General features: G+C 45.1%; 1 protein-coding gene across 1 annotated transcript in view; it reads right to left on the bottom strand.

Moving 5' to 3' along the window:
- LOC115327728 (neprilysin-4-like) overlaps positions 1 to 17,466 on the bottom strand; it is a 148,116-nt gene that overhangs the window by 11,525 nt on the left and 119,125 nt on the right. Inside the window, exons 16-18 of the mRNA XM_040217273.1 lie at positions 15,454 to 15,580; positions 403 to 468; positions 219 to 305 (exon numbers count right to left, since the gene is read on the bottom strand). Coding sequence (XP_040073207.1) covers positions 219 to 305; positions 403 to 468; positions 15,454 to 15,580 — 280 coding nt within the window. The remainder of the gene's footprint in view (positions 1 to 218; positions 306 to 402; positions 469 to 15,453; positions 15,581 to 17,466) is intronic.

Below are 17,466 nucleotides of genomic sequence, written 5' to 3'. Positions count from 1 at the left end.
TATGGAAGTATGAAATGTTTTCCCTTGTGGTAGAATATGCTTTTTTCTTTCGACTTAACTGTAATGGCAAGGAGTGCTAAAAGTCACCTTCTTCCAAGGAGTGGATTTTGAAATGTGCAGCTGGATCTAGCACCAAATCCTGCCGTCGAGATTAGAATTATCGCCATTTGGTGAATATTATTTACTGAATGTACAAAGAATATCAAAGTAAAACTTACCATAGCATTTGAAAGGAAAAACAGCTGGTCTCCTGTTAAGTTTAACCCAGGAAGCATCTCGTCAGTGTCATTAAACTTTCTGAATGCCTTAAAGTAAATGTAGAGCAAAGATCGATAAATTAATCTTAAGCTAGATATATTGACTGCCCAACAAGGCTTTATTTAACTACTCTATCTTTCTTACCAGATACGCTGCTCTTAGGCCAGAATTGTCGGCAATATTTTCACGCCGAGTACTTGTTCCGTTTAGCTGAGAAAACAAAAACAAGAACACAACAAATTTGCGTTACATTTTTGGAAGGAGCGTAAAATACTATAAATAATCGCTCATACATCTAGAAACAGAATGCACATATCTCCATAACTTCAATCTATTCGCTTTACCTCGAAAGTGTAAGTACTAATCAACGAAAGCTAGGATGCACATAAGATGAGTAACGCAGCGATTTTCCCGAAACTTTACTGGCTCACTTTGTCATACTATATTATATGGTATGTGAATCGAAGAAAGGCATGAGCTACAGGGGAGTCAAGAAGCAGTGGGACATATAATGACTACTTTACTCTTCCGCGGCTTTCACATATATCATCACACTTGCAGTATCTTCTATTTATAATAAGGTCGCCACTCTTTCTCTCTCTATATATATATCTCAAAACCCTCTTATACATTGAGTATGTTGATCTATGTTCACATCGCTAATGAACTAGACTGTATCAAGCATGTGCTTGACGAGATTGGGGAATTGCGGGTTAGTGGTGCAAAGAACACAATCTTGTGAAAATTTCACCACTTTTACGGGACAATTAATTTGGCATACAGGCCATCCAAACGAGTCAAGCATTTTTTCAGAACTTTTATTCCAACAGCTTTAATTACGCAGTTGTTTTTGGATAAATGAGAATATTTTTCAACGTGTTTAACTTGTCGAAGGTTTTGTGTAATGAAGCGGTTCATCTGAGCGGTGATGTAACCATGCGCGTTGGAATCTAATCTCAAGAGAGAGAGAGCGAGAAAGAAAATCAGTTTCTTTCATAGTTTGCCTACCACTAAAATAGGCTTTTCGGAACATTTGGCCTTGAGGCACTGACATTTTTCCTGTGCCTAAAGCATGTGCGGTAATGTAAAATAATAATACCAAGTGTACTTTCTTCTGGATTTTTTTTTGTTTAAGTAACTTTCTTCATATAGTTCATTAATTAGTAGCCACACGCATCTACTTGAATCAAGCTGTGACTTCGGCCACAAAGCAATGGTTTAGTGCGGCACAGGTAGCGTTTATATTCTCTTGAAGTCACGAGGCATTTGACCTCGGGTCTCACCAGATTTTGTTCGCTATTGTAGTTTACTGTCCTGAGACACTAATTGCTGAAGAATTTCATATTTCTGAAACCGCGTGGCGAAGTTTACCATATGGCAACAGATTTGCTCACAAACTTCAGTCATTTTGTTTGTCCTTTTCTTTTTTTTTAAACGAAATGTAATTTAACGATGCGAATGCTTTGATATCAGTGAGGACGAGATCTGCAAGACCATGCAGACCACTCATTGCGTCCTCTTGTTAGTTCAGGTTACTGCTAGCCTCTAGTCTACGGCCCTCGTCCCTTTGCCCGGTGTTTACAGTACAACTTTGCATCACGATAACTTCAGTCTTCACGATGAGGCGTATCGACACCGAGGTGACACCACTTATCTGCCGGGTAACCTACTACTGAAAAAATCCCTTGAAACAACTGGAGCGCCGTCAACGGCCACATCAGCGACTTCGACGACACCGTCTGCGAACGCCAGATATACGGCTGTCATCGCTGTCCAGCCTTGAGTGAGCACGGGATCTGCGAGGCCATGCAGACTACTCATTGCGCATTTTTGCTCGTTCAGGCTCGTTGAAGTCTCGTGTTTAACGCGAAAAAAGAAGCAATTTGTGCTTACTGGCGTCACCGTGCTGAAATGAGTTTTGTAGAACAATGTGTGACGGTACTATATGATGGTCCTCCTTAAGGTTTTGGGTGACGGTGAGTCCAATCCCGGTTCGATGAGTAAAGCTGAACTTAAAAAAAAACACATTGAAATGCATCATATGCTAAAAATAGTCTGTAAACGCTCTCTTGTAAACGATGAGATTCAGTTGGGAACAGTGACGCCGCTTAATGAAGTTAAACAAAGACAATAGTCAATGAAAACCACCATAATTGATGATAAAGAGAGATTGGCTGAGGTGCAAACTAAAACTTCTGCCTGGACGATGCTTAACAAAGAGGTTTGCATGACACGAAGCTTGATTGAAGTTCTTCAAAAAGTTAGCTGGGATCTACGGACACCTAAAAGAAGATCGTTCCCCTTGTGATAATTCAGTTTTCTACAGGATTGCTGATACACTATCTGAAACCCGGCCACAAACAGACGGTACGATATTAAACTTATTTAGGTGATCACTAAAGCTCCAAGTAACGAATGAAGCGATTATAAGTGCCCACAAAATCGGTACTCACTTTCGGAGTAAGTGTATGCCTGTTATGGTTATGTTTGCATCATTGTAACTATATAAAATATATGTTACTCTCGAGATCATTGCTAGAATCTAATGGTGTCAGCAAGAGTGAAGATTTTCGCTCAGTACGCGTCACGCAAGTAACAAGCTACTATAATTTGCGAAAGTAGGAAATGCCGTTTTGAAGCTTAGATACCATAAAATGTAACTTAACAATGAGTGCTTCATTTACGATCCGTTGATCGATGCGATTGTTGAAACTGGTCCCACTACAGCATCAGTAGTTGCAGACGCACAGATTTTTCTCCTTTTAGTAACCCATCTCAGGCGTTGGGATCGGAATCACAGACCGCGAAGTGTACTGCTTGTGTTGTATCCATGTAAAATGTGTCAGTCCTTCTCTGTAATATTAGATGCCTCGTAAAAAAACCGAGATGAATTGTGTTCAATTCTTGATTTTTTAAAGGTGATGTTTTTCTTTTGGCAGAAACTTGGTTTTGCGTGAAGGTGCGTGACCGTGAACTATTTGACGTACTAATAAAGTATAATGTCTAGAGAAACGACAGATGGAATAGGAGTGGTGGTTGTGTAATTATTGCAGTCGCAAATCATGTATTTTTTTATAAATACGACTACCTGTTTAGAAATAATTTGGATGTGTGTTGGTCCTAACCGCAACAAAGGAATTTGGGGATAATTTAAGACAAACCCTCGAGATTGGGCAAAGACGAAATACAACACAACACACCGTAATTCTGCAAAATGCAGGCTTCGTCCCCTTCACGTTTTCGTCTCGTGTGTTGTGTTGTTCTCGCCTTTCCTCAGTTTCGGGGGTGTGTCTAAATTACGTTAACCTTTACCAGCTCGTTTGCGCCCTAACGTTTTGTTCGTAGATTTTGGGAGTTTGTTATCGATCACCCCCTCGCTTGTCCACATTCAATAAAGCTCTGCATGACTCATTAAGTACCTTATTTAGAAGATTTCCCAGTTCTCGGATAATTTCTCTCGGTGACTTTAATTATCCTTCTATTGTGTGGACAAGGAGTATACTATCTACGGCCACGTATTCGTCCGAATGTAATAATTCTATTAAATTTTGCTTAAAAATTAATGCAATTAGTCACTGAACCTCGGAGAGTTACCCCGTCATCAAAAATGTTTTGGATCTTGTTTTGTGAGATAATGCACATCTTGTTTCTCCAATTTAGATCTACCAGGATTTAGTGGTTATTGTTTTATGCCTTTCAATGTTAAAGCTTCAGTGCCCAAACCATCCGCTCGCACAAAACTAATTTGAGATTATACGAAAGCTGGCTTTGAGAATATTAAAAATAAACTAGCAACATTTCTAGATAATTTCGTGGTGGGGTTCCCACACAGATTAGCTGAACAAGATTGGCAGTGGCTTCAAAACAAAGTCAAATCACTAAGCAATCTGTACATTCCCGTAAGGACAATTTTTCAGAATTCCCAGTCACCGTGGTGTAATACAGCCTTCAAACGTCTCTCAAATAAAAATAAACGATTTTTAGGGCTGCTAACTTCACAACATGTAAACAACGTTGCACAAAATATTGCAGAGACGCTGAGAAATACAAAAAAAGACATTGAAAATGAAAAGGTTTATTATTCACGCACAAACTACCGGAAATGTTATTATCAAACCCATACAATTTTGGAATATTATGTAAACAGATCCAATTCTTCAGTCGTGCTAAAACCTGAGACCTGCACTAGTATGCCGTTGACTGCGAGTGTTAATGCTTTGAAAACGGATTTTATTAAATCTTTGTCACGTGATGATAGGCAAGAATGCCCATTACTGCGCACTTCTGAGTTTTCGCGAATGGACCACTCTGCCATATTGTGTTGGGGTTGAATGTCATAGTTATAGATTAAAGTTATCTCCTTTTGCAGGAGTGGATTGTATAAATTCTAATATAAAAATACTAACATATATTCGTTAGTTATACTAGACATGCACACTTTGTGAACAATCTATGCAAGAGTCCATTTTTCATTTTGATTGGAAAGTAGCAAAAGTGGCTCCCATTTAGAAAACAGGTGACAAACATTCCCCTCTCAATTATCGGGTGATTTTCATTACCAGTGGTTTCCGCAAAATTCTTCATCATATAATAATTTCCCACCTTGTCAGTTTCTTGGAACATCTTTTTAACCCATCTCAACATGGTTTCAAAAGAAATTTTCATGTGAAACTCAAATTCTATCCCACATTCATGATCGCCACTCAATGTTAAACCTAAGATCACAGGCTCCCTAAATATTTTGGACTTTTCCAAAGCTTTCAATAAAGTCTATCAAAACCTTCTGATACTTGATAGTCTGATAAAGACTATCAAAACTTACGAAGCCACTGAACATAATTTTTTTTTTCTTTCCAGATTGTTTAAAAAAATTTTTTGAAGAGTCTGATTGGGACACGCGTGTCGAAAAATTCACTTTAAGCAAAAAAATGCTCTTTTTGTGTAATATTGACGACGCAAGATTTATTTTAAATTCTGCGCGCAATGTCCATGACGTCACGGGATGGTCATACACTCTGTCCACCTCAATGAGATGGTCATACACTCTCTCCACCTCAACGTTATGCCAAGCCGATCAACCTCTCCTCCACGCGCCCGGAATGCAGAAAGAGAAAACTAGTGAAAAGAAGTGACTCCCGACCAAATCGCGTCTCCCGCCGCAAATCTTGCTCCACTTTCATTTTTCGTGTTATATTTATTTTTTGACTCGCGTGCCTCAACGATAGGTCGGCTTTTTAAGCTGTACTCAATCAAACTCACGATCATCATTTTTTCCGCAATCAGAACTCACGCCCACTCACGACCACGATTATTCAAAATAGGGTCATCACCCGAACTCACCCTCACAGTTCAACACAAAAACAAAGCTCACTCGCCGTCATCATCATGGTCGTCACGCTCACAAATCATCACGGTCATCACGCTCAGAGGTCATCACGAATCATCAGACTCATAGGTCATCAGACTCACAGGTCATCACACTCACAGGTCCTCACGGCCCTCACGACACTCACGACACTCACGCTCACAGCATCTCACTGTCCTCACACTCACAGCTCATCATGCTGGTTACAATCACAGTCCTCACGGTCCTCACACTCATAGCTCCTCACGGTCCTCACACTTACAAAGGTCCTCACGCTCAGCATACTCACAGGTTCTTACACTCACAGGTCATCAGGGTTACAGGTTGCTTTTTTGTGATATTCTTTTGATTCTCGCAAGCCGTTGGTTTCTCTTCGCGTGAGTCGTGCGGCGGGGAAACTATCCTAAAGCAGTGAACTTCTGAACAGCTTATCTAATTTGAAAGAAATGTACTATGGTGATGTTTATGTTCCGAAATTTTCTACCAAATTTCGTTAACCTGCATTAATTACCAAAGAAACTAAATGCAAGCTGACGAAAGTGGGTGTGTTGACGTTTCACCTGGTTGACAAGGGCGGCGGTAAAACAAAAACGCGCCTTCCGACTGGTTCCACAGACAACGTCGCAGTGGTTAGAGCATCACCTCGCTGTGCATACCTCGCTTATTTATACACAAACGATTACTACATATATCACCCCTGTTTCTTTTTTTTTTTTTTTGTGCCACTCACACGTGCTTCTACGGAAGTTTATGCAGCATATATACAGGATGTTTCAGAGAACGCAGGCCAAATCCCTCCTGCGAAAACTACTCATCGCTACGAAAAAAGGCTTCTGGCGTTTTGGTCCTGGGCCAGGGGCCGAAAGTCCGGGATAATTAAGTTGTTAATTATTTTTGCGTAATTAACTTTTTTAATATTGTGTTTAAGGGCATGGTTTAAATTAGAAATTTGCTCAGCACCATCAAAAACACTGCGCTGCAGAGTTTGGTTGCACTATCTCTCCACGGGGCGCGGTGCAGCCGGGGCTGAGAGGCGCTCCGATACCGAACCGAAACTTAAAAACCCTTCGATTTCGTGCGCTTTTTCAGAAAGCCGTAAAATGCTTCGCGTGCCTTCTATCGTTCTGCAATTTGTTGATTTAATGTTTTTCGATGATGCTGAGCAATTTTCTAATTTAAACCATGCCCTTAAACACAATAATAAAAAAGTTAATTACGCAAAAATAATTAACAACTTAATGATCCCGGACTTCAATAATTTTCTTAAATGGGCCCCTAGTCCTTGACCAAAACGCCACAAGCCTTTTTTTTTTTTCGTGCGATGAGTAGTTTTCGCAGGAGTGATTTGGCCTGCGTTCTCTAAAACACCTATATATAAACATATGCACCGACCGAATTTTTTTCTGTTTTGAGAGGGTGGTAATATTAGGTACAGGTGACGTACCCCTGGTTTGAACTCTCACCATAATCCGTGTTGGCAGTGTGTCCGTCAATCGTATGCTGCTCTACGAGCAGAGGCCGCGGAGGCCTAATTATCTTTCTCAGTCGAGGTGCTTCTGCTTTTGTTGATCGACCGTGCTTGCCGGAGCAGGCTACGATTTAAAGGGATACTGAACCAAAGAATTTAGTCCCCATAATAAGTGGCGCACGTTCTTTTCACGAGCCAGCAGCCGCAAATGTGCGCGAGCACACGCAACGAAAATACGTCAAAGACGTCCCTTCGCGCTTAAGAGGACAGTGAAATGCATGGGCTTCCGGCCGAAGGAGAATAAAAGAAGGCTTTCCATCTCCACAAGTGAAAGTTACGTGCTTGTTAGACCAATTAATTGCTTACCTTTTACACCACACACCACTGTGTGTGGTGTGTGGTGTGCGGTGTGTAATGTGTGCCGAGCACTGCGACGTCAAGGACCACAAAATTGACTTCGCCAACACCAGCATCCTGGCTGTTGAGACCAATCCCAGACATAGACTTTTTATTGAATCTTGGCACATACAAACAACGCCAGAAAACATAAATAGATCCCTCGGCACTCTGCCGACCGGCTACATGAACGGACTTCGCCACCTCACCGATGCAAAATGATAGACACTGCCGTAGAAGAAGAAGAAAACAGATTACTGCTCCTCAACGGCCGTAGCCGCAGTCAACCCCTGAACAAGAGACCGAGCTGGCCTCAAAACGTAGGGTTTTGCCTTTATACGAGGATTTGGTTGGTGTATATTTTACTTATTATTATTGTTGCTCCCCAACCAGAGAGACTTCTCTCAAATGTTCACCTTCAAGAAGAAAGACTTGTCTTCATTCTCCTTTGGCCCGAAGCCCATACATTTTACAGACATCTTAACCGCGAATGGAGGTCTTTGACGTCATTTTCATTGCGTGTGCTCCCGCACGCCGGATGCTGCTGGGTCCTGGAAAGAACGTGCGCCACTTATTAGGGGCACTAAATTCCTTCGTTCAGTCTCCCTTTAACGAATCTTCGGCCGACATTGTTTTTCAGTCCTCTCGAACTTTATAAAATATTGACAGCATTTATTTTCGTGATACATGCAGCCGTCCTTGAATTTGTTTCGTTTGGATTGATTTGGCATGGCTTTGCTTGGTTTGGTTTGGACTGGTTTGGGGGTTTGGGGGTTTGGGGTCGTCTCCGTGTGTCTCTTTGTCGCGCTCTCGGTCACGTAGGGCGCGTCACTTTTCATGTGGCAAGCCGCGTCATTCCTGGCGGGCAGTTCTGTAATGGGCAATCAGTTAATCGAACAAGGTTTCATTGACAGATCGTTTCATCGACACTGCGATGTTTGATCTGCAGGTAATTTCTTAGAAATTTGTTTCATCGATGCGACATCGGCAGATTGTTTTTTCGACATTCCATGCTCGACAGCGATTGCTACATTCGTCGACACATTTTTTTTTACTCGCACGTCTAGACGGCATTTCTCTCTTTTTCATCGACGCAGCGTTGGCTTCTTGACGTTTCGCGGTCTTCGCGTGTTCACAGCGCACTACGGTGTCCGCTACGGACAGGGCGCAAGTGGTGCAAGCGCGAATGCTCCTCACTCTTTGTACGTAGTGCGCTGTGCGCTTACGTTGCTGGAGTGGTGCGTGCAACGTGGCGACCTTTTGAGTATACATTTTGCCGTTTGGGCGCGTGCTCGCCCTCTCTAGCGGATATTTGTTTACGTAAGGAGCGTGCCCCATGCAGCTCACGCTCGGCCCTCGGCAGCCAGACGGCTAGGCGTAATTGTTACTTTCTGTCGTGCTTTTGGCTGCGTGCACACTCGAAGCTCGCGAGATGCTGAATCATTCTAAACCTTTTCTAAAAAGGGGTTTCTTGGCGCAGTGCAGGCGTAGTATACTGCCCATTTGTTTATAGAATCATGTGAGGCTTACTTTGTATCCAGTAATGCACCCGAAATGCTAAAACTGACGTTCTGATTTCTCGTCTAACATGTCTTCATATATATGTAGTCATGTAGACGTTGACCTGTCGGTTTCAGTAGTCTTTAAAAGTCAATGAATGAGGTATTTACATTGCTGCAGCTTCTAAAGTCGGAGCTGGCGGAGATCCATCGTCTACGTCGTCGTCTTTGCTATCGGGCAGCTGACCGATTCTAAGTGCTCGAGCTCTCGCTGGAAGCGTATTCTTATTTGTATAGTATTCAACAGTGCGCATCCGGGTGTGCTGTAGTGAACATTTCAGGTCCGACCTATCAACAGTTTATTGTTATCAACCAGGATAACGCAATATCTGTAAACACCTCCAGACAAAGAAAACGAGAGCTCGCCGTTCACTTTGACCAATAGACCGATCTCACCAACCGTCTGGAGCGTGCGTGACGCAGCCATAGTTGTACTTCAAAGGAGGCAGCGGTATTGCACGAGACGTCTCGTCATCGACAGGCGCAAGCCTACAGCGGCGTTCACCTCTCGTGCGGAAAGACTGCAGTTCCCGCAATGCATTGCGCCAGAGCAGGCGTAGCAAAACTGGCGGTGAGGTGGGCCTATTACATCAAGCCAGGTTCACACATCTGTGTTCCGAGCGACAGAAATGACAGAAACAGCACGAACGACATTGCACCGGGACGATTCTGTTCGCATTAAAGAGCGTGACAGATAACGCAATGAGCAGCTTTATCACGCAATCATTAGTCATCGTTGTCCCGGTGTCATCCCGTTCGTGTCGTTTTTTTAACGTTCCTGTAGCTTGGAACGCAGATGTGTGAACCAGCCTTTACAAGCCTACTCCGATGTTACTCTTGAACGTCACGGAAAATCGGTATTCCTGCCTTTTCGAGGTGTCGTTACGGGTAGGAATACTAGCGGGGTCTATTTAAGTGATTTGTTCGGCACACAAGCGGCAGTGCATCTTATGACTTTGTCAACATTACCTGAAGCCTATTCGAATTGTAGAATAAAATACTGAGGGCCTTTTCATGGTTTTTTAAGTGTGCCTGCTGGCACGACATGAAATGTCCCAGCTTTGCAACCGCAACACCTCACACGGGCACAATATCCGCTTCTATCAAAATTGAACCGGGCGCTGTTTTTAAATACAATATTTATCACTATTTCGCGCATTTAGTTCCTGAAAATTAGCAGCACATTCGGGAAGTTGAAGTTGAGAGGTATTTTTTTTTATAATTCACGGAAATTATGACAAACCGTCTCTCTAGTCAATTAGTCGCACATTCAGAAAAGTATTATAATTTATGTTACATATTGATCCAACCCGCGGTGTTTCTGTGACCATCTTATCGAGACAGATTCTCTGTCGATCGGGTAACATGTATTCATTCAACGCAGTAGAACACTTCAACGACCCGCTGATCAACCTTGCACTCCGCTACACCATTGTAAAATTTTATTGCGGCCATGATTTATCGTGATATGTGTCATAGGCCTTCAAACGATAAGAAGTGCTTTAGAATTGAATTGTAAAATGTTGGTTTTCAAATATATAATTTTTGTTTTACAAAAAATTCTTACCTCACTTATAGTGCCTATGCATTCAAGCGTAATAACGCGAAAATGCAGCATGAGTAAATAACAGGCAATGTGGAGCACAGTGTCAAGCACGAAGCCCGAGAAGCCCGGGCAATTGGCGCCTCACAGTCGCGTCAAGACGGCGCGCGGGCAACTCGGCCGTGCCGTGGCCCGTGGGGCAGGCGCCACGACGTTCCGGCGCCGCCGTCACCTACTTCTCAGTGTAAGCAGACACACGTCACACGACGAACTCTACGAATTTCGATGAGCCAGTAAATTCATTGGAGTGAGACACGTGATAGCGTCTCACAAGTGTTCATTCTAGATGCCACCTGTCTCTCTGCGAAGCTCTAATTGGCCCACTGAATGTAGCTTCCACAGTTTGCTAAGTCATACTGAAACGGGTCTATTGGTGTGCCCATAGGCAACCAGCAATGCAGTTTGGTACTACACTTTGCGCCATCTAGCGGTTGCAAAATAAAACAAATTGGGTAGGCCAAGGCGGCACGGGTCGGGGACTGCAGGCGGGCGCATTGATATAGAAACCCCGTGTGAACGTGGCATTGCGGATCGGTGTGAGCTGTTTTGGAACTGTTTTTCGTAAAAGTGAGTCTCAACCTCACGTCTCTATGACCTCACCGGGTTCCTGTGACATCTCGCCCACTCCTAGAGTTAGCCCCCAAAATAAAAGTCGCTAGTGCTGCGTGAAAGACTGCCACTGTCGCGAAGGTGACTCAGGCGTCAAAGTTTCGCGCTTTCATTTAAGATCTTGCGAAGCGACATGACGACAAAGTGGATTACTTCAGTGCGACGCATCAGGTAAGTGAATTTTACATTAATTCTTGAAGTGAACGAAAATAGATGTGCAGGTTTGGAAAGTGGTCGGACAAACTCGTTTCGCATACTACTCGGCAAAATAACATAATTATTCAAGTTGCTTTACGAGTCTTTAAGACAACCACATAGAGAAATACGGTAGAAAAAATCGGTCCGATTGTTGCGTCGCGATGGTGTTGAGAATCACGCGATCAGGTCTTCGAGCATGGTGCCCGTCGGTCCGTTCTGGCACTCGTAGTGACAAGCGTCCGTTTGGTTGCGACCGCGCGCCGTGGGGAACGCGCGGTCGCAACAAGAACCTGAGAGTTTTCAAATAGTGGATTTTCATAAAACAAATTTTTGCTTGTTTCGGCTACCAAATTTTATCCTGAGTCTGGTAGCAAATGTTACGCCGTGCAGTAAACAGGATGCAAATCTTTTTATTGCGAAATGTTCATGCGAAGCGTAACTATCCTTCGCACACGTATATTATGTTGTCTGACGCATTTTTACATTAGGCTTGTGTACAAGATGCAGAGTTTGGTTCTAATTATCCACATTTTATTCTAGCGTCGTAGGGGTGTCGGGAGAAGAAGAACACGGTCGAGAGAGTGGCGAGCAGCGGCCAGCCGGCGAGAAAATAGGAAGAGCGTGCTGCGCGAGGCTGAGGCCGGGCAGGAGCGATAGAGCCGTTTTGGCTGGTCTGGCCCATGGTGATTCCCGGATAATTCTACCAGCGAGGTTCGCATCAAGATTGGCGGAAACGGTGAGCCCTAGCCATACCGGCCTAGGCCATGACGATCCAGGAGTGGTTGCGCAGCGAGACTTAGGCTGTGATAGCGCGGAACACCTAGCCTACACAGCGCTGGCGTGGGAAGGACGATCCGTAGGCGTGGACACGGACTCCGACTGCAAGCTATGAACGGCGAGCGACAACTAGGGTCGGCGGGTCCGGACTGCCGGCTCTCGAAGACGGGCAACCATTCCATTCGCTACCTTCTTGTTGTGTTGTGTCACTTCTTGGGAGACGAACAGACAACACACCGATCGGGCGGCGATTAATTATAGAGCGACGCACAAGTGGTAAAGGCAACTCAAACTGGTGTCCAAATGGCGACTCTAGAATGTGCTTTACACACTTTGACCTATCAGGGCTCCGATGGTCTTATTAAAACCGCATAAAAGAATCAGGGACATGGAGCGCAGGTGCACACGGGGACTGCCAAAATTGGGATCGGCGCTGCTCACCACGGCCCGACCAGCAGATTGGCCGCCCCATTAACAGAGACCAGAGACAGCTCCGCTTGTGGCACTGAATGCAGCACTCTCGTGGCTCGGGCTGGCTATCATGCACTCGCGCCATCTTGCCCCGAACGACACATAAAAGCATGATATCACACAATGTGAAAGATCTCACTCGAAGCTTTCATCGATCACGACGCCGCCTTTTTTGCACTTTCTGAGCGATGACTCATTTGCGAAAAGTACAGTGAGGTGCGCGGAAAGATAAAATTGTTTGTCCGACTGAGTGCTGATAAGGATCATGTGAGTCACTCAATTTTATTGCAGCCCTGCGAATGTTATAGTTGACGCAATGATAAAATGCTGTGGCCATCGGCAACAACTTGGCGACTGGGAGCCGAGGTCCACACGAGCCTTTCTATGGCACAGAGAGAGGAGCGCTAACCGTATGGAGCGCTTCCCCAACTTTGACCTTACCGCGCCGCCTCGAGGCGCCATCAGTCCGTTGGCGTCTCGCCGTCTGCCGTGAAACGAAGAGCGAACGCCGAGGAGAGGCTAAAGCGAAACCCCACCCCCTGTCCTGTTTGCCCTCCACAGCTGGTTGAGACACTGCGGAGGGCGCTGGAAAGGAGGCGGCTGCAAGAACAAGCACCCCCCCCCCCCTCCTCCTCCTCCGCCCTCCACAGGACCCGGCGCGTTTACATGGCCTAGGAGCAGGCGAGCGACACCCAAACCAACCCTGAGCCCCGCACAGTAGTTGCGAAGCGAGAGTCTTCTCGCCCACTAAAATTGCCCAGGAGCTCACGTGACCAACCAAGCCAAGATAATACCAGAGCTCATGGCGACTCATGATGGCCATGGTCATCAGACTCACGTCATCACCCAAACTAATGCAATCACCGGACTCATATCCACCCTAAGCCTCACGTCTTGATTCAGGCTCATGCTCATGGGCCATGAAGCTCACAATCACACTCAAGAGATCTCAAGACTCACACTCATGAGTGCTCAGAACTCACGCTCACAATCACGCTCCTCAGTTTTCAGAACTCGTACTCAAACTCATGAGTTCTCGAAACTCAAACTCACACTCAAGAGTTTTCAGAGCTCACGATCGCACTCACGATCAAACTCACGCTCATTTGTTCGCAAGACTCACACACAAGCTCATGAGTTCTTAGAGCAGACGATCACACTCACGGTCAGACTCACGCTTATGACTTCTCAGGACTTACGCTTACACTCACATTCATGAGTTCACGTAACTCAGGATCACACTCACAATGACACTCACAATTTGTCGAGACTCGCGGCCTCACTCATGATCACCTCAAATCTGACGGTGAGCGTGAGTGATCGTGAGTGATCGCACTCATGAGTGAGAATGCCGAGGTATGGTCTCCATCAGACCATTCTTTATACTCAGAGGTCCTTTTATATAGACTTTGACAATCTTGCATGAATTCAACCTTCCTTAACCAACAGCTCCCAATTCGTAAATGTCAATAATTCGAGCCCTTCTCTCGATACCGTTGGTTCCAGTGTTCTGCAGGGATCTGTCTTAGGACCATAGTAAATCTTAATTTATGTTAGGAATCGCCTATTCACATCCCCTTTTCTATCTGTTTACTTGCTGATGACTACGTGATTTATTGGGAAATAATAGACCATAGTCACGGCTATGTGCTCCAGTCTGATATTAACAGTATTGTCCAGTAGCGTGACATGTTTTTTGAGCCTTAATTCTAACAATTGTAAATCTATGTGCAGATAGCGAGTCCTACGAAAATATTAATTACCGTCCTAATTCAGCGAACTTAGACGCTGTTATTTTGTACAAATATTTAGACATGCACTAAACTTACAACTTCTCCTGGAAAACTCATATCCAGTACATCACGTACAATGCTAATAGCATGTTAGGTTATCTTAGGTGTACTTTTTCACTAACACCTGTTCCTTTGAAGTTAATTTTGCAGAGAACCCCAATTCAACCCAAATTAGAATATGCAGCATCAATCGGAGATCCCTGTCATGCCTTCCTCATTGATGCATTGAAAGCCATCCGAAACAGATCTGCTCGTTTCATACTCACTAATTATCACTACACAGGTAGTGCCATAAATATATCAAAACTTATCGCTCCCTCCCTTTATTCTACGTGGAAAAATTTCACTCCTCTCCTCATTTCACAAAATGTACTTTTATAATTTTTTTTACAACGAAACAAATTATTTGCACGCCCAATTTAAGTTTCCCCTCGTCTTGCTCATTAACACAAGTTTGGCATCCCAAGCGCTAACACAAATTACATTTCATTCATCCTTTCTTCCTCGTACATTTCAAGAATGGAATCACCTTCCTGGTCCAATTGCTTCCATAATAGACTTGGTGCATTTTGAAATCTTAGTTACTTAATTGTTAACTAGTGTTGGTAACATGCCCGCGTAGTCACTGGGAATATCGCCGCGCACGAAATAAACGTGGCTGGCCGCCGCCGATGCCGTAACCGCTGACGAGCGCTCTATCGCGCGGCCGTTCGCTATAGCGTACGGCGGTCGGATCATAGCACGGCCACAGTTGGTCCGGTCCGGTTCAGTCCTGATTCCCGACCAGGACCGACCATTTTCGTCTTGCGGGGAGTTGCCGGTCCCGGTCCAGTGGGACCGTGGCGGCAGACCGGAACTGCCCCGACCACAAGTAGCTGTTATGTGCTACTTCAGTTGTTGAAGGAAAATCCACGCTTATTTTACCCAACGATCACGTATGTTAGGACGTCACTTACCGTCAAGTTCACTTCCTTTACGGTAACATTGCTGTACTGGTCTATAAAGCATTGAGCTCTCTTTAAATATTCTCTCTTTGCGGCCTCGTTCCACGAGTTTCCCAACTGTCCATCAGCATCAAAATGACTTTCTGGTGGCAGAAGTGAACAGAGCGTAAACGTAAGCATTAAAATTTTATCTCATTTCTAGCTTAGCCCGATATTGAAGTAATAAAAAAGCTTAGACTTAATTTCGAGCTAAAAATATGTTTTCTCTTCTACAGCTCGTTAAAATAGTACGGGCAGGAAACATGGAGACATCTTAACCGTCATAATCTCCAACTTTCCTTGTTAGCGTTTGCCATATTAAAAAAAATTTGGCAAAAAAGCCCAAACACGTACCTGAACTCTGCCCACTTCAGTTCCTTGCCACAAATTAATGTTTGTCTGCTATAGTCACCTTCACCATGTAAGCGAAACCTCTCTTGAATAAACCTATACGCTAAAGCAGCTTCTGAATGGAGCAATGGCGGACGTAAGCTCCCGAACACGGTCTGCGGCAATCAGCGCGGCAATTCTCGCCAATACCGGACGCGCAGGTACTGAGGTAGAACCTGAGAGCAGGACGCGCTCGTTGTCAGCCCCAAGCGGCAAGCACACCGCTTGCGGCTGGCCAGACGAGAGTCGCTGCAAAGCGGCAGATGCGCCTGCCTTCGCATCATCGCGTGGTAGTGTTGCGTTCGTTGTCAGAGGCTGCCAGATGTATCGGTGATGATGCTTGCGCACGTTAAGCTTCACTATGTGGATTCAGCAGGGATGACGTTTCGGTGGAAAGGTTACAGGAAAACCGTACCCAATAGGCGTACGTAATACAGAAGACCGCACCTTGTCCTCTATATTGGGCACGCGTGGTCTGTTTGGAAGCATAGATTGGAGACCCAAGCTAGCGGGGTTTTTTTTCGTATGCATTATCAGACTACATTGAGAACATGGCGTTCAATGTTGCTAGCTTCCGACTACGTTCTCGTGTGCGTCTATCCAGCAGTCGCTTCGTTTTCGTAGTCACGGTGACCATACGACATGGCATTTACCATTTGGAAGAAGGCGATTTGCGAAGACCAAGAGAGCGTTTTGACTCTATTGCAATGCTTGTCAACGGGCGGAATGTGAAGAAAATGATTTTGAGGCAACGTCACTGTATACCGCGCGTAGGGACACATCCGACCGCGGGGATTGCTGAGAGACAAAGACGTTTATTCGTCCGCTTTAGGTTGCGACTAGAGGGCTAGCGGCGCTGCTTGTACCCATTATTCGTATAACAATGCCCCTGCCCACAACGTACTTTCTTTCATAAAATAAAACAAGTCTGGAGCTAAGGCTTTCCTGAGTCACACTTTATGTAGCGACGTGACTTGCGGGGCTGCTTTGAACTTCTCCGTAGTTCCACGGGCTGGGGTCCCGAAGGCTGTGGCCCCGTCGTTGTGGGGCTGTGGGAGCGGGTATGCTCTCAGTTGCGACGAGGCTGTTGTACATCTTCGATCGCCACTATGTAGGATCAGGCTGCAGGGTCGTCTGTGACTACGACTGCTGTCGACCAGTGAGAGGTCCGAGAGTCGAACACGGAGACCGTTGACCCAGGGTGCAGACGCCCCAGACTTCTTGCACCTTGGTTGTTGTAGGTCTGTTTCCGCTGGCGCATCTCCTTAAGTCATGCAGTCACCTGCTGTGGTGGCAATGTCTCAGGCTCAAAAAGCTTGCGGTGCGTAGGCAGCAATGTCCTTGTCCTTCCTCACTTCAGATGCTGGGCCGGGGACTGCAGGAGCCTCTCCCTTGGCATGTTCCTCCATGTCAACACGGCGCTGTAGATTTCTGCCGAGTCGTAGGGAGTCGTGCTCAGAAGCTTTTTTGCCCCTTGGATGCCTCGCTCAGCCATTGCGTTGGAACGGCGGTAGCGTGGACTTCATGCCGCGTGGATGATGTCACAGTGCTCCATGAATTCGGAAAACTTGTGGCTGTTAAACTGTGGCCCATTGT

This window comes from Ixodes scapularis, unplaced genomic scaffold (assembly GCF_016920785.2).
Source record: "Ixodes scapularis isolate PalLabHiFi unplaced genomic scaffold, ASM1692078v2 ptg001946l_1___fragment_3__unscaffolded, whole genome shotgun sequence".
Classification (NCBI taxonomy): Eukaryota; Metazoa; Arthropoda; class Arachnida; order Ixodida; family Ixodidae; genus Ixodes; species Ixodes scapularis.
The sequence above is the reverse complement of the archived record's forward strand: the minus strand, read 5'-3'. Positions and strand labels throughout refer to the sequence as shown.